Raw genomic sequence first — 24224 nt, forward strand, 5'->3', positions numbered from 1 at the left:
TTACTAACATGGTTGAACTAAATAACATGTACCGAATTACACCTGGCTATATAAAGCAAAAAACTGACAGTTTCGACTATCAAATAGTTTTGACACTAACAGAGTAAAAATTAAAATATAATAAATAGTTCAAAAGACAGAAAAAAATGGGGAAATATTTATAACAGATAAAAGATACAGACTATTAATTCCTATATAAAAAGAGCTCATACATCAACACAGAAAAACAAGAACGAGCAGCTCTCAGTAGAAACATGGGCCGAAGACATGGACAAGTGACTCAGAGAAGAACTATGGTAGCCAAAGTGACATACAAAAAGTATTCACTCTCCCCAGTAATCAAATATGCGAATCAAAACAACAATCAGGTATCACCTTCATTCATCAGATTGGCAAACATTTAAAAGATTGAGGGGACATACCATTTCCAGGTCCAAATCTTAAAATAACTGTTACCTTGACAATATCAGAATTTTTATTATCAGAATAAATTGACATCACTTAGACCAAGAAGGCTGTTGTTATTGGTTTGTCTAATCTATAACATGTTGCTGCCCTAAAATAAACATTTGAAAATACAGTTTTCAACAACAAAAGTTCTGTAGCTATAAGCATGTAAAACCTAACATCACTAAGCAAATTCAGCCTTTAAAGATACCTTCCCTATTAGTAATTCTAATCTTTTGAACATACATTTTGGAATGGGCATAGACTTCTTATGGAGGAATACAAGAAAATGCTATAACCGCAGTTCTGTAGGAGAGGGGGAATGAGCACTTACTTTTTATTTGGCATTCTGTGTTGTCTGAATTTCTTTACTACGTATATGCTCAAATAGAAATTTTCAGGGATACCATTTCTGTTTTCTCTTCATAAATTTACTTTTTGATAGTTATACAAGAAACAAGGAGTGCTGATATTATCTTGTCAATCACCACAAACACTTATGATTAATTAACACATGTTACACATTATTGTAACTGCTACTCAGACTTAGCAACCTTATTCTGATAAACCAAAGATAAAGCTATCTAAGCCAAAGCAGCTCAGTAACTAATAAAAGAAGTTAGACTGGTTTCCAACTTGGAAAGATTCATAACTGGTTATGATCTACCTAAGACAGATTTTTAATCATGAATTAATCATTAATTAAACCATATTTGTTCATTAATAGTTGTGTTTGTCAAATTTACATTATGAAAAGTCATGGTGTGACAGATATTATATTACTAAGAATTAATATTCTATTCTAAACCACATGAATATAACTCTGACTTCCAACGTACTGTTTCCCCACTGGAAATGACTCTTCCTTCTAACCAGGGACAAAAGGAAAATTGTTCTTGCTGTGTCAAGCCTCTTCTCCCCATCACCCTCTGGGAGGACCCTGCCACTGAACTTGGTCGTGTAAAGCCAGGACCACAGAAGCATGACAGGCTAGGCTGGTGGGAAAAAAAGGTAAAAGAATGAAAGCAGAAGAGCTGTGAGGCAGGGCTGCAGGGTATGAGAGAGAGGCAAACAGCCAGGGGAGAGGTGCTCCAGAGCGACCAGGGGCGAGTGAAGAGGAGGACAGCTATTTCAATGACCATTTGGCAGGTGGCCCATGTTGTTTTAAATGGACTGCAGACAAACTGTGTGATGTTTCTCTACAAATTATGTATGTTATATTGTTCAGATTATATGTGATTTATGAATTGGCCTAAAGAACCAAATTTGTAAACCCTCATGCAAACAGTACAAAGTCTAATTTTTAAACTTCTATAAAATGACTTCTCTCTATAAAAAAAGAGATATATAAATGTATGTATCTACTTAATCTTAGAATTGAAGACATAAATTAAAAGCAAACAGGCATAATGATCATACCAAATACAGTCTTGCTATGGCTTAGTGGCAATGAATTAAAGAGAATATCCCTAAAAGGGGGGGAAATATCAAGCAAAGGAGGTTAACTATGTGCGGGACATTTTGTGTGTTTCCTTATTTCATCCTGAGAACAACTCCACAGGTCAGACATTCTTAGCCCCATTTTACTGATGAGAAAAGTCATCAAATCACCCTGAGGTCCCACAATCAACCACTGAGCAGAGCTTCCAAATTCAGTCAAGTCCGATGTCAGAGTCCTCACTCTGTCCCTTACCTCTCACCTCACCAAAAGAGTACGTGTTAAGGCAAAAGGTTGGAAGCAGGCTGGCTAATTCCTGTCCAGAGACTGAGAAAGAATGAAATAGTCTCAGGAGTTCAAGTAGGAATGCTTTCTTCTCTAAACCTAAGGTACACAGCGCCACCTTCTGGGGACAGTGAGGCCACCATTCACCACAAACAAGGTTTTTGGTAAATATCATTTACCTGAGGATGAAGCAAAGCAGCCAGGGATGTGGGGAGACCAGATGGTGCTATAAATGACACTTTCATGGCCTCTAAAAGTGCACAGGGACTTTCCAACAGTTGGATCCCACTACAAATAAAGGAACAGATCAATTACTTAACAGAAGTAAATTAAAATATATGCTTTATATATACTGTATATGATATACCATATATATATTAATATGTATATACACATACAATATACACATATATCTCAAGGGTTTATGTAAATTATATTTTCATATAAAGCTATATAGTATTTAAGAGGCCAAAATAATCAATGCTGAGCTAATTATTAATTTATAGCTCAAAGATTAGAAAATTTTAAATTCTAATACACTTTAGTATAATGTTTTTTGAAAAGAAAATCAGCTGTCTAACTGAAAAGCAAGAGAAGTATGTTCTAGAAAATAAAAAACTTCAGCGGACACTCTGGGGAAGGGAATATTTGGTTTTAAATACAGTAATGCTGACATACCAGTTTGACAGTTTGATCCCATGAGCCAGACACCACAAGCTGTTCACCTCTAGTTTGGCTCCAATCAACACTGTACACCTAAAACATTTAAAAGTGTCATTTATAAAGCGAAAGAGCTGGGGCGGGGGAGACACATGTATACCTGTGGCCGATTCATGTTGATGTATGGCAGAAACCATCACAGTATTGTAATTATCCTCCAATTAAAATAAATAAATTAATTTAATAAAAAAAAGGGAAAGAGCATCAAGTTCAACACTACATCTTATCTGTTTATAACAGAATAGTCAGAACAACTAATTCACTTGGTTAAAACATCAAAGTTCTACAAATCTCCACATGGTGTCAGAGAAAGGTCATCGTGTCCATCCCCCTAGACTTACCCCTAACAGATAAAACTCCATGCTACAGAGTATTTCCAAGACCTTCTTCACTAAAACAAATTATACATGTGTTTAAACCTCCCAATAAATCACTGTCTGCAGCACCCTGAAGAAACATCAGAGAAGATTAGAAAGTTAGTCACCTAAAAACACTTGCCAGGTCAATGTTTATCAGAAAGTATTCAACTAATATCCCTTTTTTAGTTTTTCTTCATAAAAGCATATAGAAATGAGGTTTTCCTTCCAGATTTCTTGGTAAACAACTTCAGTTATCTAATGCTGCTCTCAGTAAACCACTTCAAGTGAATTATTTGAAAACTTATAGAAACAGTTTTAATCCTGTTATCAGATACAACAGGTCATATACAGATCACTACTGGAAGCTAAGTTTAACTAAATTATGTGCATAATTAAACTTCACAAAAGCAGTCCTGCCCCAGACCCAAGAACATGGCATTAAGTGTGAATAGCCAGCAGGTTTATTTTGAATCTAAAAACTCTAACATATTTATGCAGGCAGTATGACTGTCTGGAGTTTGTGGCGGCTAAAGTATGGGTCCCCTGTTCTCTGCAGCCTAATGCTATGCCTACCCATATTGGAACCTGAGTTTAAAACCAAAAAAATTAGTAACACTGATTCTGCCTTTACTTAAAACTTTGATATTTTGTTCATTGTAGATTTACGTTAATTTTGATTTCAAAAATACTGCATTAAGAGATTGTTTAGGGCTCTCCAGGTGGCGCTTGTGGAAAAGAACACGCCTGCCCATCCAGGAGATGTAAGAGACTCAAGGCACACAGGTTCAATCCTGGGGTCAGAAAGACCCACTGGAGGAGGCAACCCACTCCAGCATTCTTGCCTGGAAAACCCCATGGACAGAGGAGCCTGACTGGCTCTAGTCCATGGGGTCACAAAGAGTCTGACACCAACGGAAGCGAACTAGCACGAACACAAGAGAGTATTTATCTTGACTCCTGAGCTTGTGTGCAGTCACTCAATCCTGTCGGACTCTCTGCAACCCTACGGACTGTAGCCTGCCAGGTTCCTCTGTCCGTGGAATTTTCCAGACAAAAATACTGGAGTGGGTTGCCATCTCCTCCTCCAGGGGATCTCTCTGACCAGGGATCAAACCCGTGTCTCTGTGTCTCCCTCACTGGAAGGCAAGTTCTTTAGCATTAGTGCCACCTGGGAAGTTTTTTGGGGTGGCTCAGACAGTAAAGTGTCTGCCTACAATGCGGGAGACCTGGGTTCAACCCCTGGGTCGGGAAGATCTCCCAGAGAAGGAAACGGCAACCCACTCCAGTACTCTTGCCTGGAAAATCCCATGCACTGAGGAGCCTGGTAGGCTACAGTCCATGGGGTCGCAAAGAGTCAGACACGACTGAGCAACTTCAATTTCATTCACTTAAATTATATACCCAAGGTAAGCACTTCACCACTCTAGTTCTGGCCCAGCTGCAGCCTGTATTCTTACAAAAGAGAGAAGAGCAGTTGGAACACCAAAGAAATCACAACCCAGCAACAGAGCTGCTCATAAAGTACACAGTGGGGTCAGCAAAACCCAGAGAGGCGCTGCAGTCATCTGTCAGTTACGGATGGAAAAAGACAAGCTTGGAGGCAATCAGAGAAGATCTTGAGACCTAAAGAGTCTGTGCTCATTGCAATAGAATGATTTAAAAAACCAAATTTATCTCCACAACCTGCATCGTTGCTAAGTAATTATAAAGAGCTGCTGCTAACGTCATTAGCTCAGACTCCTCTGCCCCTACACATCTCCAAAGTGACACAGGACTTGAAACCTTATGACTTCTCATTTTTAAAACTTCAAAAGCCTCCATGGGCTCAGAGAAAATCCAGCCCCAATGATAACAAAAGATAGGAGGTATGAAAACTATGCTGCTGCCAGCTCTTCTATGTGACACAGGACAAAGTGACCAGCATCAAGGTCTAGGACAACAAGACCGAGCATAGAACCCATGTGGTGAGGTTTAAAATGGGATAAAAAACAAGGAGATAGAGGTGACTCAATCAATAAATACTTTTTGTTTGCTTTACTGTTTAAAACACTAGGACATGGAAACTTAACAGTGTAAGCCAGGATACTGTGTTTAAAACACAAAAACTGTAGACCATGAATACAAAAGCTGGTGAGATGGAAAACTCAGCTTGATGTCCAGAAGAGAAGAATCTTAGCGAGGCCCTAAAGGCTGGCTAAAATGTCAATAACAGAAGGCAGAGGTGAAAACAGTGACTAAAAACTCCCTCAAAGACATAAATGAGGGCATAAAGCTCCCTCAGGATGGAGACTAGTGAACGCTGCAAGATAACACCAATGTTTTGTGCCTGGGGACTGTCAGCGATGGTGGCATTAAAAACACTGCAAGACTGGAGGAAGAGTGATAATGTGTAATTTTAGACATGGTGAGTTTGAGGTGACAGCCTGATAGTCAAGTAGAAATGTCTAGGAAGGACAGGGTTTGGGCATTAACCTCAAGCCCTGAAAAAAATTTACAGCAAGAGAGATGTTTGGGAGTCAGTCAAAAAGGAATGACTGGATTCCATTATCCCAATCTCAAGTCAAATCTATTCAATAAATGTTTACTATGAACAAGGGATGAAGAGTATAGTGTTAGGCAAGACAGATAAAGTACCAGCCGTCATGGATCTTATACTTTAGCAAGGGAAGATGTACTATAAGTATATAATTTCAGGTTTGCGATTAAAAAAAAAACTATTCAGAAAAATAATGCAGAGTAAGAAGACTAGAAAATAATAACAAGGGTGGGGAGGGGGCAGGTCACTGCTGGTGGTCAGTGAAGATGTCTCTGAACAGAGACCTGAGCGCAGTAAGTCTAGAGAACCCTGCAGATTTGAGAGGAAAGGTTTCCAAAGCAAAGAGCAAGCCTGAAGTAGGAAACAAGCTCATCACACCTTAAGACCAGCAAGGTCAAACGGTTCAGAGGGACGAGATTCTAAAGGGCCATGAGTTTGTATATAATTTCTCTGAAGAGGCTACAACCATCAACTGCAAGCGACCACCTACATTACAGGACGCTTCTAACGGCTCCCTCCTCCACTCTTCTTCATCTCCAATCCATTACCCATTTGCTGTTGGTCAGTTGGGAAGTGGTATCTGATTCTGTGACCCCATGGGCTGCAGCATACCAGGCTCCTCTGACCTCCACTATCTCCCAGAGTTTGCTCAAATTCATGTCCATTGAGTTGGTGATGCTATCTAACCATCTCATCCTCTGCTGCCACTTAGCTTCCTCGTGGTTACTACATGGCTCCTACAACTTACCATCTTCACTCAACACTGATATTCACTCATGCTGTTGCTTTTTAGCCAAAGGTTAAAATCATGCAAAACTATGCATGAATTAGGAGTGCAAGTATATGCATAAGACTAAAAGGAAAAATACAGAAGATATAAACAGAAATTTCAGGATAATGGTTGCTCTTGGGGAAAAAAGGAGGATGAAGGACTGACTCAGAGAAAAGAACCTAGGGGAAGAAGGGAAGCAGCAACCAGGGGCTCCAATGGTACAGGTGATGCTTTATTTCTTAACCTAAATGATGAATATGTAAGTGCTCACTCTGTATTTTTACAACTCACATATATTTTATATGCACGAAATGTATCATAGGAAAAGTTTTAAATCTTCAGTATTCTTCCACTGATCTTAGCATAACAGTCAAAATGCTAACTGCTCCAGGCACACAGACTCAGCACTACCCTTGCAAGCAAGCACACTCTTTCGCCTTGAACCCTGTCCTCTGACATCTCCACCTGAAGAGTTCATTCCTACTGTCTCCTCAGACTCAAGGAGAGCCTCCTGGTCCCTTACCCCAGACCAGATCCTCCCCTCTCATAGCACTCTGGACACTCCCAGCATGTATTACATTCCACATGAGACAACCCAGCGGCTCAAGCCCCTCTTTCCCAGGGAGGGCAAGGACCTTGCCTGACCTGTCCGTCTTCCCTGTTAGGCCTTACACAGTTCCTTGCAGACAGAGTTAATAAAAGGTTTTGGGCTGAATGAGGAACAGAAGCAATCTGGATGAAAAGCACGTCTCATATTAGTCTTCGCGTCTACCTCTTCCCCAGTCCCAATTCCTGGCTCCACTCCCAAACAAAGAGCGGACATGGCAAATGGTTAAGTTAAATATAAAAAGAAGAGTGATATAAAAACAGGGTCCTCTGAAGGCCTATCTTAAGAAATTATTCTTGGTACTGGTGAAGAAAATTAATTGGGAAATTGCAAAAAGGAAAAAAAGAAAAAAACACGGAACAATACTTTGTGGGGCTTTATGAAATCTGAATCTCATCAAAACCACAGTTTGAGGAGGACAAATTCTATTACTGAATCCAATTCCCATAGAGCTCAATTTTAATCTACCACACAGTATTGCCCTTTTTCAAGTTAGTCTATTTAATTAAAAATCATCAAATAAAAACTGTATCCAGAATGTTCATACTTATCTGTATCAATACAAAGGAAAGGGACACTGAATTTTAATTACTGAGCTATTAGAAAGGGCTACATTTTTTTAATATGAAACAAATTAAAAAGTATTTTCCATTATAGATATTTTTAAATGCACATAAGAGTAGAGAAAACAGCACAACAAATCCTCAGGTATCCATCACACACCTTCCGTAATTATCAACGTTTTACCCATCCTATTTCATCTGTTCCGTTACTGACTGAATGACTGTTGGAGTATTTTAACATCAGACTATTTCATTCACAAATACTTCAGAAGTAAGAATGTTTTCACCTTTTACATGAGCACAAGGCCATTTTCGCACCCTAGATTAACAACAGTTCCTTAACATCATCTAATACTTAGTCCATATTCCTATTTCCCTAACTGCATCAAAAACATCTTTTCTAGTTGGTTTACCAGGCGGTGCAGTTGGTTTAAAGAAAAAAAAAAAAAAAAAAAACCACCTCCAATGCAGGAGATGAAACAGATGTGGATTAGATCCCTGGGTCAGGAAGATCCCCTGGAGGAGACAACAGCAACCCACTCCAGTATTCTTGCCTAGAAAATTCCATGGAAGGAGGATCCTGGTGGGTCACAGTCCATGGGGTGGCAAAGAGTCGGTCACAATGGAGCATGCACACACAGATCTGAACGAGGATCCAAAGTTCACATTTTATACTCAGCTGTTATGTCTCTTAAATCTTTTCTAAGAAAATTCCCTCCCCACCATGGTTTTCCTGCTGCCTTACCCCACCAATGACATTTATTTGTTGAAGAAACAAAGTTATTGGTCCTACTGAATGTTCTATATTCTGAATTTGACTTGTTTCCTCACGGTAGTGTTCAACTTTTTCCTCTACCCTTCTTATTTTATTTAAATTGGAATTTAGATCTAGAGGTTTGATTCCATTCAGTTCAGTCTTTTTTTTTTTTTTTTTTTTTAGCTTCCTATTGTATTAGGAAGATTCTATTACAAGAAATTTTCCACACCAACTATATGATTACCCCACAATGAAATTCACACAGGAAAAGCAGGATAAATGCTTTGAGTCTTTATTTATCAATTCATGATGAAAGACTTTAAATGGATCAAATATCTCTTATTAAAGTTTTTCAGCAAACTGATAAGCATCACTATTTGACAATGCAAACTTTTACTATTTTTAAAAACTTTAACAAGCACACTGAGAATCAGATGTTGAAGTACTAAACTGAATCTGTCATCTTTAAAGTCACTTTTAACTCACTCTCAACAGCACTATGCTATAAGCCATGAAATCAGAAACCAAAGTCTCAATTCACTTTTTTCTCCTTCATGCTGAATAAAATTTTCTCATTCTTCCATTCCACTTATATATTCAACAGCAGGCTAAGCTAAAGGCATTCTATGGGGCTCAAAAGACACAATGGCCTCTACAGTTAAACAACATAGAGAAAATTTCTGCTTTGATGCTAAGTTTAGAAGCCATGCAAAGGGAAAATGTCCATGTGTTTCTTTCTTTTCATTTCACCTTCACTCCTTTAGGCCTAAAATACATCTAGGTCTTGGATGTCTCATTTTTACTTCAGTGACTGTTCATCTATCAGAAAACTAATGGTTGAACCTAATTTATTCAACACTGTTTGCTGAATATTCAATGAATATTTAGTAGCTCCGCAAAACTGTTTGATTTTAAATCAGTCCTTTTAAGTGTTTCTGCATACTTGGTGTAAGAGACAAACTTTAAATAAATGCTGTATTTCTCTCTAATGAAAAATGCCAGATACTTGCTATTTTAATACTGAGCTTTTAGGCCGATCACCAGAAATTCTCTAATCTCATGGAGGACGACCTTTCCGAGGGCCTGACAGTCCTCCACTCAATACCCTGCTTGGTGTGGTTTGACTTTTACTAATCAGCATGAGAAAGACAAGAAGTAATACTGCAGAACGCGCTGATGGGTGCCTTCCCAACCACCAATCTCCCTTTCTCCTTGCTCACTGAGTCACACCTCTGTCCTCAGGGAAAGCTCTGTCCCTTCCTCGCTCATCCCAGGGGTGAGCTTACGCAGGTGAAAGCACACAAGTGGTGGCTTGTTTCCCTCACAAGTGACAAGAGTTGAGACTCGGCATATGGTGAGATGATACCAGGCTGGTGCAAAAGTAATTGAGCTTTTTGCACTGTTGAAATGTGCCATTTGACGTTGAAATCCATTCTTAAACAAATGCAGTTATGTTATACATCATTTAAATGCACATTTCTCGCTTTATGTTTTTTTGCTAATGACTTATTACTTGCTGTTTATATGTATTTTAGACCATGGAAATGATGTTAGACAAAAAGCAAAGTCAAGCAATTTTCTTATTCAAGTTCAAAATGGGTCATAAAGCAGCGGAGACAACTTGCAATATCAACAATGCATTTGGCCCGCATTTGTTAGGAATTGCTAACAGGCAGTGCAGTGGTGGTTCAAGAAGTTTTGCAAAGGAGACAAGAGCCTTGAAGATGAGGAGCATAGTGGCCAGCCATCAGAAGTTGACAACCACCAACTGACAGCCATCACCAAAGCTGATCCTCTTAACAACTACACAAGAAGCTGCCAAAAACTCAATGTTGATCATGGTCATTCAGCATTTGAAGCAAATTGGAGGTGAAAAAACTCAGTAAGTGGGTGCCTCATGAGCTGACCACAAATCAAAACAACTGTCTTTTGAGGAGTCACCTTCTCTTATTTTAAGGAACAATAAACCATTTCTTGATCGGATTGTGATGTGTGACAAAAAGTGGATTCTATATGACAACGAGCCTTGACCAGCTCAGTGGTTGGACACAGAAGCTCCAAAGCACTTCCCAAAGCCAAACTTGCACCAAAAAAAGGTCATGGTCTCTGCTTGTTGGTCTGCTGTTGGTCTGATGCACTAGAGATTTCTGAATTCCATTACATCTGAGAAGTATGCTCAGCAAATAGCTGAGACCTGCCAAAAACTGCAACACCTGCTGCAGGTGTTGGTCAACAGCAACAGCCCAATTCTTCTCTATGACAACGCCCAATCGCACATTGCACAACCAATGCTTCAAAAGTTGAACAAATTGGGCTATGACGCTTTACCTCAGCCACCATATTCACCAGACCGCTGACTAACCAACTACCACTTCTTCAAGCATCCTAACAACTTTTTGCAGGGAAAACACTTCCACAACCAGCAGGAGGCAGAAAATGCATTCCAAGAGTTCATTATATCCCACCGAAGCATGGATTTTTATGTTACAGGAATAAAGTCTTTTCTCATGGCAAAAATGTGTTGATTCTTAATGCTTCTGATTTTGATAATAAAGATTTTTTTTTTAAAGAGTCTAGTTATAATGATTTAAAATTCATGGTCTGAAACCACAATTACGTTTGCAGCAACCTAATAACTGGAACCATAGGGAGTGTAAGAATAAAGAAACCCACTGAGGACAGCTGAGTGGAAAGGTGGGAGAAACCCAGGTATTTGATGACACTGTCAAGCCTAAATTAACCAAACCTGGACCCATACCACCTCCATATGCCTGGTTACGTGAAATAATAAACTCTGATTGTTGAATGCATTTTTACTCAGGTTTTCTCTTATTCTAATGGCCAAAGCATCTGATACAGATGTTTATCCAAAATTGCATTTGAAAAGAAAATGAAGAAGGACAACCTAGAACAAAAGTCTGAAAAAACAAGTAATAACATGTCTTCAGTTCAAAAAAATCAGTTATATAATTACATAAAAAAACTAGTAAAGTACTAGTTTAACAGTAACTCAAATAACAAAGATTGAGGTACTTTTTACAAGTGGACTAAAAGTAACCCAGCACTACAGCTTGGCTCAGGAAAATATTACAACCATGTTAAGTAGACCATGTTAGAACTAGAGGCTTAAGATCATGGTGGCAAAGTCATAAAAAGTTCAACACTAATAATCATATTTCTGGAATAAATTAGGCTTACAACGTTAAAAGTAACATTGTAAAACAGGAGATTACCCAAAGGGGTTTACCAGGAGGGTAAAAGATAAAGAGACTGTATGACCTGAGGACAGGTCAAAGGAATTATTAATACAAATGCACAGTCTGTAAGAGAGAAAACTTAGAGAGGGCATGATGGCTACTTCCAAGGGTTCTCCTTGCAAGGGGGGACAGGACTTGGTTTCGTCATGTCAGAGAAAGGCATTAGAAGCCAACAGTGGGTTGATACTGAAGACAGATTTGGCTTTAAGAAAGCAACTGTCTAACCAATAGAGCAATCAAAAAGCCAAGAGGGGCTTCCCCGATGGTTCAGCGGTTAAGAATCCAATTTGCAACACAGGCAATACGAGTTCGATCCCTGGTTGGGGAAGACCCCACATGCCACAGAGCAACTAAGCCCCTCTGCCACAACTATTGCGCCCATGCACTGCAGCTACTGAAGTCCATGTGCCTAGAGCCCGTGCTCTGCAATAAGAGAAGTCACTGCAATGAGAGGCTCGCACATCACAAAGAAGAGGGACCCCTGCCTGCTGCAACTAGAGAAAGCCTGTGTGCAGCCACCACAACAAAAGAATAAACAACAAAAAAAAAAAATGAAAAACAAAGCCAAATAAAAGTTATCACATAAGAGAATGAAATTCACTTTCACTGAGATGAAGTAAAGATGGAGTTGCAATCACAAAGAACATTCTAGAACAGTATTTTCCAGAATTGTAGCAGTACAAACACATCATTGGTTGTACAAGACATGATTTTAACTGGTACCTACATTTAATCTTATTATGTATTCATTTTACCATACATGAAATAAATGTACATACTAAGTTAGCCATCAGTTCCATGGTTTCACGAATATATGCTGTTTTAGGATAAGTGAAATAACAATGTAAAGTTCATTTAAAGGAAAACATTAAATCAGTATCTCCGATTTAACATAACTGGATATATTACTTTATGATTTGTTAGTTACAACCCTAGAATTTATATAGATAGGCAATACAAGGCCCAAAGATTTAAGAAAATATTTTTTTGGGGAAAAATAATTTTAAAAAAGAAAGAAAAAATATTCAGTTAACTATAAGTAATATATGGAAATGGTAAAAATTATGAAGGTACCACAAAAACGACTCAATTCTGGACACGCTGCTTTGTGAGGATTCTTGCACTGAACATCCTAAAACTAAAGTTCCTCCTTTATCAAAGCTGTCTTAGTGTTCAGTGGTTCTATCAAAATACAATCATTCATAACTACATCTACTCAAAGATCCTCCTTCACAATAAAATGGAAGAACTGAAATTTTCTATTATTTTCATCACAATCTCAGAAATTATGATTTTAACAGCTAGAGCAATAAAAATGATGTTCAGAATCTTCACATAACTACTGTTATTACAAAAAACTAACAGCCTTGCATGTAACAAGAATTTACTGAAGTCAGGAACTGTGATGAACACAAATTTGAAAGTAAATTTGCAAGTATTCATTTGAAGGACCTACTGAGAAAATTTTTAAAACACACCCAAGGAGAAAATTTTTACTACCATGTTCAGTAAAAGTATATATGCATTTTAATATGACTGAAGACAAAACTACTTTCTATGCTACCCATACACACAGACAATATCTAGTACATGAACGAGATTTAGTTTTTAAACTTATTCGATGGAGAAGGAAATGGCAACCCACTCCAGTATTCTTGCCTGGAGAATCCCATGGACGGAGAAGCCTGGTGGGCTACAGTCCACGGGGTCGCAGAGTCGGATACGTCTGAGCAACTTCACTTTCACTTTCAACCCTCAGCTGAGAAGACTTTCAGCTCTAGTGTTTGCTGTTGATTGTTTTCTTGAGTTCTCAAAGACCTGTGACCATATTTTTTTAAGTTCTAATTGCATCACTTTACACACTGTTGTTTAATAATATGTGGTATTTAGAATGCCTTCCTAATTATTCTGAGCAGCCATTGCCTGTATTTTCTTAGCACCTCCTTGGTTTTCTTATGTGACCTCACCTGACAGGGAAATGCAGCTTTGTTGTTTGCCCTCTCTGCAGACTGGACTGTCTGAGTCAGTGTTCTAACGAATCCCTGATAGTCTCTGAGCTACTGTTCTACCAGACTCAGTAGTTATGTGCTTCAGGAATTTTTCGGTAGAATTGGTCCTATTAGGAGACTCTTGGTGTCACCTTTGTTATCTTAAAAGCTGGTCCCTTCGCTGAGGCTCTTAATTTTTTGAAAACTTGATTCTATTTCAGCTGAAAATTGGCAAGGCTATTTAAAAAATTGATGGAAGCCATTTAAGAAACTGAAAAGTAATCGCAAACAACATTGGGTAGTTGTGACTTTCAGTTCTGTATCAGTTGAATTTTTGTGCTCTTTTCCCTGTGTACATGGTGGTTCTATTTTTCTCCAATAAAACTTTTTATTTAAAAATAAATAAATAAATAAATAAATAAACTTATTCGGTAAGCTCTGCTTTATATTCAGGATTTCATGCTCATGCTTAAATATATTCTGAAAATCCTTGGCGAAGCCCTAAAGGCAAGCCTTACAATGTCTGGGTGAAAAGTCTGCCTACTTCTATCTTAAGGCAGTGTATGGAGGCATAGCCTTTCTAAAGCCTAAAGACAGTAATGGACCTCTGGAGGAAACAGTGCCTTCCTACCAGAGGCGTTTTTACTGACTAATGAGAAGCCTGACCTTTTCTTCTTTCCCAGCTCATTAGGCCAAGAGGTACTTGATGGCTGGATAATCAAATAACCAGTGACAACTAACATGTACAAGAAACACTAAAACTTAAGCTTCTTGTCCCCTGAAGACATTTCCCCATGTGTCCACGCCCAAATGGATTTCAACCAAAGAAAAATAATCAGCCCAGAAAGACGTCCTTCCTACCTCCTGAGTGTGCTCCTTGAAGACCTGCAGCGGCCCCGTGGCCCTGGCGGTATCCCAGAGCTGCAAGGAGCCGTCGCCACTACAGGTGACCAGCACATGCTCATTGTTCTCACTCCAGGTCACATCAAACAAACCGTCATTCCAGTCAAAGCTACACCAGGAAAAGTAAAACCAAAAAATCTAGTTACATAGGCAGCTGAACATACAATAACAATCTTTTTTTTTTTTTCCAGTTGATCACATATTTTTACACAGTATCTCACAATGTCTTCACAAATATGGGAGATTCGTGGAGGAGGCACTTGATAGATGCAGAAACAAGTGCAGAGAACCTTAAAAGAACAGCCCAGGCACGAGGCCAGAGAACGGCACAGCAAATTAACATCAGGGCTTCCAACTAGAAATATGGCACCGTTTACGTGAGAACACGCTGCCACACTTGGGAGCTCGCTGTGTACTGCGGTTCAAAGGAGGGATCAGCAAGCACTTGAAAATATCACTTTAGATCAATAATTTCAGTGTTTCCCATAAATTTTTCACCTGAAATATCAGCAGGTAGTTATTTTCTGAGGAAATTTCCTTTCCTTTCTCCCCCCCTTGACTAACTCTGATGGAGGTGTTAATGAGTCTAACAGTCACATAGGTAAGAAAAGTACAGAATGAAGAAAGGTAAAGAGGTAATAATTAGTTCCTGAATGAGCAAAGCTAACCTACACTAAGACACAAAGGTGACTTTGTGATCCAGTGGTTAAGAATCCACCTTGCAATGCAGAGGATGCAGGTCTGGGAACTAAGATCCCACATGCCCTGGGCAACTAAGGCCACACACCACAACAAAAGATTCCGCGTGACACAACAAATATCCTGTGTGCCACAACTAAGACTCATGCAGCCAAATAAATAAATCAAAAAAAAAAAAAGACAGCAAAGATAGGAATGTCAAACAGGATACCAACTAGCTCACATTTTTGTATGTCTAAGTTTTATCACTGATAAGTGAATACTGAACGACAAGAGATTTAGAAGTGACATAATCACAAGTTAATGGCACAAAATCAGTTCTACATTATGCAAATCCTGAAAGCTCTTTTATATTGCAAATTAAAACATCTTACTGATCACAAAGATTCAAAACCAAAAGCCAACAGAGAATACATATAATTTTAATAGAATCATCTTACCTTCTAAAAAGCCTAAGCCCAGATTCATTTTGATCCAATATTAGCAGAGTTCCACTGCCTAAAGGAGAAAAAAAGTTGAGGTCAAGGCAAAGGGGTATCAAGAACTGAGAACAATACTACAGTCACAATTTTCTCCCTAAAGTTTCTTGAGACCACATAAACAAAATGATCAGGACTGTGGTCTCCATTTCTCTCTACATTGTACTTCAATAAGCATAAACAAAATGATCAGGACTGTGGTCTCCATTTCTCTCTACATTGTACTTCAATAAGTAAATATTAAATTTACTATCTCACCGATGCCTGGATTCCAGACACAGCTCAACAGGGGAGAGAGATTTAAGTGCATCCTCTATGGCCAGGATGACACGCGCACAAACCTCCCCAACATGTGTGATCATTCCTATTCACAGGTGAGAAAACTCAGGCTTATAGACACCAGGGACTGCACCTTCTACTATAATACATCACACTGCCTCCACAAAAAACCTAAAATACATTGTGTGATTTTAAAACAAATACCTGGTGAGTTTTACCACATACTTGGCAGTAAAGTGCTGAACACAATATACCATTACCTACCAAAGAGGAATTATTTTACTGAAGGATCAGTGTATTTTAAAAAGATATTTGTTACACGGTTGGAAGGAAAAAAAAAAGCTCTATTTATACACGACTGACTTAAAAAAAAATACCAACTCCTTTTAGAGAGATTTTTAAGGATTTAAAATATCATTACAAACTCACGAGTCTTCAACCTTAAAGGTGGGCAAATATTGTAAATCTGAATTTGCAACCACTAAAAGTTAATAGTGAAAACATAAAAAGAAAATATTTCTCTCTTTCTGAGCTGCAGAAATCACTTTTTTTCCAACTATGATTCTACCGAAAAAAAAAAAAACTATCGCGATCTGATATTATGCAATGAAATGTTTCATGGAATTTGTGTGTAAACAATAGCTAGGAAATGAATTAAAAGAAAGTCCAAAATCAAGAAAGGAATCCTTCCTTTCAACCAGAGACAATTAACTTGAGCCTCTAACTGCCTGTGTATGTCTATATTCCTCCCGAGACAACAAAGGACTCAGCGCTTGATGAATTTCTTGCTGGTTCTTGCGGGGAAACTCCTAGCATCTGTTCATTGTAAGGACTGAGGGGGAAGCTGAAGCTCCAATACTGTGGCCACCTGATGCGAAGAACTCACTCCTTGGAAAAGACCCTGATGCTGGGAAAGATTGAAGGCAGGAGGAGAAGGGGACGACAGAGGATGAGATGGTTGGATGGCATCACCGACTGGATGGACATGAGTTTGAGCAAGCTCCTGGAGCTGGGGATGGAGAGGGAGGCCTGGCGTGCGGCAGTCCATGGGGTTCGCAAAAAGTAGGACACGACTGAGCGACTGAACTGAACTGAACAGGGTGCTTCCTGAGGACGCACAGCCTGTGGTGAATGTGGTCCAATTAGCCGGTACTGGTGATCCTGCTGACCGTCTTCCAAGTGCTGTGGGTCCGGTCGGACCGGCAGGAGGAGCCACACGGGTTCAGCCAGCTCTCCGCAGAGCCACTTGTACCCGGCGGGGTGTGTGTCATGCGGGCGAAGGAACTGGTGCGGTTTTTAACAGTAAGGCCTACGGGCATTAGGCACCTTCCACATCCTGCTTCCGCACAGTACGTGGAAAGGTGAGGCACTCTACCCTAGACCAACTCCGCACACTGGACAAAAGCGGTCAGGAAGCCAGCCTTGGCTACCCCTGGCGTCCTTTCGCGGCGCCGTCTACTGTCGGAAGTGATTTCCGACCACCGGGAGGAGCAGGGGCTTGGCTGGAACCCGCCCTCGCCCCGGAGGCTCGCCGCCACCCGGCCTCACCCGCGATGCCGTAGTGCTGCGAGGCGGCGCAGGCCAGTCGGCCCGGCAGGTACGGGGAGAACTCGGCGGCGTAGCCGTGGCGGCCGGGCACCCGCAGCGTCCGGACCCCTCCGCCGGGCGTCGCGCTCATCCCGCCCGCTGCCTCCGGCCCTCGCCGCTTCGGCCGCCGAAGCCGCTCCGAATGGAAGGCGGACCGTCCGGACTCGCTACCGGAGTTAGACTCTAGCAGCCAAGGCGGAAGTGAGGACACCGGGTGCCCTGAATGCTAGATTTCGATTGGTCCCCAAGGGAAAGGGAATTGACTCTGATGGAGGCCATACTTGTTTTGGGCAAAACAAACGCTTGACGCCGGCTGTAATGAATTAAACCTGAAGGTAGTTTTTCAAGGATTAAGTGGTGATTCTGACACCTTTTGTTTTTACATCTCAGCCTCCACCGCGGGCTATCTGGCTCTTATTAATTCGTTGATCTTTTGAAAAACTGGCATCGGGGAATATGGTTGATTACAAAATGAGACAAGTTACAGCAAAGTCTGAAACCATGCCGCGAGTCCGAAAGGCTACTGAGTGATTTGTTCCTTAGGGAAACTTAAGGCATAGTTAAATCCACAGGCGTGAAGCTCAGGAAAGAGACATCATTAGCAACTAACTTAAAAATTTTTTTAAATTCTCATTATATTTGTTGTATAGAATTAACTGCTCAGATGTTGGAGCTGATTAAGAAAAACGAAGGCTCATTCATCCATTCAAATATTTAGCAGGCATACACCCTATAGGGTTTCCCTTGTGGCTCAGCTGTTAAAGAATACGCCTGCAATGCGGGAGACCTGGGTTCGATCCCTGGGTCGTGAAGATCCCCTGGAGAAAGGAAAGGCTACCCACTCCAGTATTCTGGCCTGGAGAATCCCCATGGACAAAGGAGCCTGATGGGGTCGCAAAGAGTCAGACATGACTGAGCGACTTTCACTTCACATACCAATATAGTGTGCTAAGTCGCTTCAGTCATATCTGACTCTGCGACACTGTGGACTTTTGCCCACCAGGCTCTTCTGTCCATGGAATTCTCCAGTCAAGAATACTGGAGTGGGTTGCCATGCCCTTCTGCAGGGGATCTTTCTGGGCCCAGGGATCGAACCTGTGGCTTCTGAATTGCAGGCAAATTCTTTACCGCTGAGCCACTGGGGAAGATCTATACCATACAGAGAGTGGCCATATAGTACTTATCTGCCAATAAGCCCCTTTTGAGAGTGGAAGAGAGTGCAGTTAATAATTAAGCCAGGTCAACAAGTACAAACCTAGTCATACGGCCACTTTAAAATATACACCAAGTGCAGTGCTAGGCATTGGGGATTCCAAAGCAAGAAAATATAGCCCCATGTCATCAGTTAAGTGTAACCAAAATACTGTAGGTGCTATGAGGAATATATACGGGCTATTTTTTTTTTTTTTATAAAACTAATTGTCAGTGTTGGAGGATGGGGGACAGGAGGAAAAGCTTCAGAAAACAAGTAATATTTGTGTAAATAATGATAAGTGCTAAGTTGCTTCAGTCGTGCCTAACTCTGTGACCCCATGGACTGTAGCCTGCCAGGCTCCTCTGTCCATGGGATTCTCCAGGCAAGAATACTGGAGTGGGTTGCCATTTCCTCCTCCAGGGGATCTTCCTGCCCCAGGAATCCAACCGGAGTCTCTTACATCTCCAGCATTCGCAGGTGGGTTGATGATAAGGTTTCCTTTAAATGCACAAGGAGATGGAGGTCATTACAGGAGCAGGAACAAGAGACCTAAAACAGCATGATCTATAGGAGACTATAGCTGCCATGAATCAACTTGGCCGCGTGGAAGGGGTATAGTGAAGAGTATTGGGTGGAGAGACTAGTGTTGTGTCATGAAGACTCTTGTGTGTCATACCAAGGGAATTTGACTAATATTGTAATTTAAACAATGGGTAACCATCATTTCTTAAGCGAGAAATTAAATGACCAAGTTTCATTTTATAAGATCTTCTGGCAGCACAAAACTGAAGGATAGTGATTGGGGATAGGAAGGCCAGTTAAAAGACTTTAGCAATAGTTCCAGCAAAAGGTAAGAATGTAAACAAAGATTATGCTAATGGGAGAGTTACAGTCTACAATATTGTGAGATTTACTCCTAGGAGGGCAGCCAGGTTCTCATAGTAAATATCAAAAGGAAAAAACAAAACAAAACATCTTCTGCAGAAGGAGAAGAAAGGGAACCATTTTGAAATATGCCTTGATAAGACCTGCTCTCAGGGAAAACTAGTTAACTAGAGTCTAACCTACTAGGGTATTTTCCAAGTCTAGCTAACCTGAAAGTTCTCTTGTGCCCCTTTTCATTCAAAGCTACCCCGACGTCTAATCAACCACTGACCTGGTTTTCCTGTTAAGAACTGCCTGAAATTCCAATGCTAGAAATGTATTACCAGTGAGTTTTTTAATTGATTATTTAAAGATTCCTCTTTTAAACACAAGTAGGCTATAGGACAAAAATTACTGAGGTTTGATTTCAATTCGCCCTTTAGTTTTCAGTAATAAACTTTGCCTAGATTCTTGTTTCTTCCTATGTAAAATGGAAAAGTTTCAACTGAATCAATCATTTCTACCTAGGTGGTCTTGAAAAACTATAACAGGGTTAGAGAAACTGATCTAAATATTTCAAAAACCAAACAGGAATTGCACATTTATAATTCTGCAGGAAAGGCCAGCCTGAAATTCTAATTTTCTTTGTTTTTAGGCTGGGATTATATGAATGCAGTGTGGTTACAGTCATTCTCTAATGTTGATATTAATTTCAGATTGACTGCTTATGAAAGTATGATGTTTCTGGAGCTCAGGGAAGAAAAAAAATGAAAACATTTATAGGTATTTAACGGGCTTCCCAGGTGGTGCTAGTGGTGAAGAACCTGCCTGCCAATGCAGGAGACATAAGAGACACGGGTTCTATCCCTGGGTAGGGAAGATCCCCTAGAGAAGGAAATGGCAACCCGCTCCAGTATTCTTTCCTGAAAAATTTCATGGACAAAGGAGTCTGGCAGTACATAGAGTCACAAAGACTTGGACACGCCTGAAGCGACTTAGCACGCACCCATAGGTATTAAACAGGTTGATCTCTAAGATTCTGTATAGCAAAGAGGACTGAGGTGAACAGAGTTGCTGTCCGTCATGCCCACCTTATTGGAATAATTGAAAAATATAAATGATAGTTAGATAAGAACAATTGTATCAGTTCACGAACCAAAGTAGATGACTGTTCTATGGTTGTATAAGAGGATGCCCTGATTCTTAGGAAATACTTAAGTAGTAATAAGAGTTAAAGGGAATTATACACTGACATGAATCAGCCATGGATTTACATGTGTTCCCCATCCTGAAGTAATTAGCCTCCAACTAATAAAAATAAATGAAAAAAAAAGTTAAAGGGAATTATAAAGGAATAACTCTTCAAATGGTGCAGAAAAAAAATGAAGCATATAGACAGGCAAATAGGGAGAAAGATAAAACAAGTGTGGTTTAAAATGTTAAAAATTTGATAATCTGGATAAAAGATATATGGGCATTTCATGTATTTGTGATTTTTCTATGTTTGAAATTATTACAATTAAAAGGGTTTCTTAAGGATGTGACTAAAGATTTTACTAATTCACACTTTTCTGTGTCCAATGAATTTAAATTAGCAAGAACTGGTTCTAATTTGTTAAGCACACCCTGGGGACCTGTGAAAAATTCCTTTACTAGTAATGCCTACATAGTCCCAATAGGTGAATCATATGTCAGAAATGTCTGTGATGTGACTTTTGACTGGGATTCTGACTCCATAAATTTGAGGTCATATTTGAGAAGAACAGCAGAAGTTTCTTGCTGCTTAAGTCTAGAATGAAACGGAGCTAATGACGTGGAAATGTCAATGAGGAAATCCAGGTCAACTGTAATTCCCATCATGACTAAGTGGCATAAAGACTCAGAATATGATGACCTAGAGCTGACCTCAGGGAGAAATCACAGATTAAAATTGCTCATTTCTTGGATTCTTGGTAAGGTTGATTCAGCAACTCATAAATCTTACCATTTACAATGAACACAAACCTAGGTAACTACATACATTTCCTTCTCTCAGGCAAATACACTGCAAATACGCGGTGTATGTGTTTACATATTCTTAAGAAAGATAAGATCAGGTAAAGAAACAACTTGTGCTTGCTAGCGCTGTTGCTAAGTTATGTCTGACTCTTTTCGACCCCCTGGACTGTAGCCTGCCAAGCTCTTCTGTCCATGGGATTTCCAGGCAAGAATACTGGAATGGGTTGCCATGCCCTCCTCCAGGGGAATCTTCCTGATCTAGGGATCAAACCCACATCTCCTGCATCTCCTGCATTGGCAGGAAAATTCTTTACCCTTTAGCCACCTGGGCTTCAGCTTTTGTACCAAATACAAAAGGAATATACAAGATCATCTTAAATGTGAACATCAGACTTTGAAAATTTAGTATCTTCATTACGTGTCTTGGATTTCTTAGCTCAGGAAAATAGCATATTCTTCAAAAGTGATCCTTTTCATTAACTGAGGAGTAGAAACAACACTGATTTACTTCAAAACTGTTAAAAAAGGCAGGCATGATTTCATGTGAAAGAGGAATCTTAGATTTTTGTCTAGCATTCTTCTCATAGCCCCCGGGCTATGTAACATTTTTTAAAGTACAGCATTATTCACAGTTTAAAAAAAAAAAAGGATGAATTCTCTACATTGTGAATCAATTCATTGCAAATAATGCTGAATACAAATTTTAGCGCAGATGTTGACAGTATGTTTTTAAGCAAATAATTTATCTCTTTGAGTCTCAGTTTCTTCATAAAATAGAGCTTCCTGAGAAGGGCAAGCAGAGCAATGAGGGATCTGGAAGCCATGTGACTTAGAGATTCGTTAAGAGAACTGAGATACCACTACATACCTATGTGTATGTACAACTTAGCACACCTATGTGTGTGCTAAGTCGCTTCAGTTGTGTCTGACTCTTTGGGACCCCGTGGACTGTAACCCACCAGGCTCCTCTGTCTGTGGAATTCTCCAGAGAAGAATACTGGAGTGGGTTGCCATTTCCTTCTCCAGGGGATCTTCCTGACTCAGGGATCGAACCCGCATCTCTTGCATCTCGTGCATTGGCAGGCAGGTTCTTTACCACTGGCGCCGCCTGGGAAGCCCCTACATACCTATAAGAATGATCAAAGTGTCTAATTCTGACAACACCAAATGTTGGTGAGACTGTGGAGCAGCAGGAACTCTCATCTATTGCTGGTGGAGTGCAAAATCGTACCAATACTTTGAAAGACAGTTTGGTGGTTTCTTACAAAACTAAACATACTCTTATTGTACAATCGAGCAGCTGTGCTCCTTGGTATTTACCCACAGGAGTTGAAAACTTATGTCCACCCAAAACCCTGCACAGGGATGTTTATATCAGCTTTATTTATAATTGCCAAAACCTGAAAGCAACCCAGATGTCTTTCAATAGGTGAATGGATAATAAGCTGTGGTGTATCCAGACAATGGAATATTATTCAACACTAAAAATAAATGAGCTATCAAGCCCTGAAAAGACATGGAGGGACTATATATAAATATCATTAAGTGAAAAAAGACAATCTGAAAAGTCTACATATTGTATGATTTCCAACTACGGCATTCTGGAAAAGCAAAACTATGGAGACAATAAAAAGATCCGTGGGTAGTGGGTCGGAAGAGGAGGGAGGGGTTGGAAGAGATGAGCAGGCAGGGCAAAGGGGATTTTTAGGGCAGCGAAAACTTTCTGTATGATTCCATAATGATGGATACGTGCCATTACGCATTTGTCCAAGTCAACAGAATGTACAAAACCAAAACTGAACCCTGATGTAAACTATGGACTTGGGGTGACTAAGATGTGTCATTGTAGGTTCATCAACTGTAACAAAGGTATCAACCTAGTGGAGATGTTGATGTGGGAGAAACAATGGATGTGCAGGGCAAGGAAGGTGGAGGGTTTCCTGTACTTTCCCCTCAGTTTTGCTGTGAACCTAAAATGGCTCTAAAAATAGTCTTAATCTTATAGGAAGTCTAGTGCATTAAAAACAAACTGTAATGGCAATTAATGTTCTTAACTAAATCAAAAGCCCTTAAAATTTAATTTTATTCTCCACTACCCTTCGGAGAGAAAACTTTCAAAAAGCTAAAAAAGAAAATAAAATCTCCCTTCTCTCATCTCACTAACGCGGATTGCTGCATACAGCTTTCTTCTGAAAGATCCTTTTGTTCCCTACACCCACTAACTTTTCTGGGTGTTCTTTAATGCTACCCCCTACGCAGGAAAAGTCTTTTGCTTTCTTATCCCACAAACTAACTCTCTGTCCTCTTCCAAATTCTCCCTCAAGGTTGAAAACTTCGAGAAATTGTAGCTCATCTCTAGAACTTAACTTCCTATATTTTGAAAACAGCACACATCTAATATCATTTGTGACAATTTTAATTGCTTTTCTTATTTTTTCTTTTTTTGAGGATTGTATGGATCATATCCTTTTTGTGACAAATTTAATGAATA

General features: G+C 39.8%; 1 protein-coding gene across 1 annotated transcript in view; it reads right to left on the reverse strand.

The window, feature by feature from the left end:
* PEX7 (peroxisomal biogenesis factor 7) overlaps positions 1 to 17860 on the reverse strand; it is a 76340-nt gene extending 58480 nt beyond the window's left edge. The window contains exons 1-5 of the mRNA XM_065931282.1: positions 17638 to 17860; positions 15772 to 15829; positions 14591 to 14741; positions 2849 to 2926; positions 2350 to 2458 (exon numbers count right to left, since the gene is read on the reverse strand). Of these exons, the coding sequence (XP_065787354.1) occupies positions 2350 to 2458; positions 2849 to 2926; positions 14591 to 14741; positions 15772 to 15829; positions 17638 to 17767 (526 nt within the window). The 5' untranslated portion in view covers positions 17768 to 17860. The remainder of the gene's footprint in view (positions 1 to 2349; positions 2459 to 2848; positions 2927 to 14590; positions 14742 to 15771; positions 15830 to 17637) is intronic.
* Positions 17861 to 24224: the final 6364 nt, after the last annotated feature.

This window comes from Muntiacus reevesi, chromosome 3 (genome assembly GCF_963930625.1).
Source record: "Muntiacus reevesi chromosome 3, mMunRee1.1, whole genome shotgun sequence".
Classification (NCBI taxonomy): Eukaryota; Metazoa; Chordata; class Mammalia; order Artiodactyla; family Cervidae; genus Muntiacus; species Muntiacus reevesi.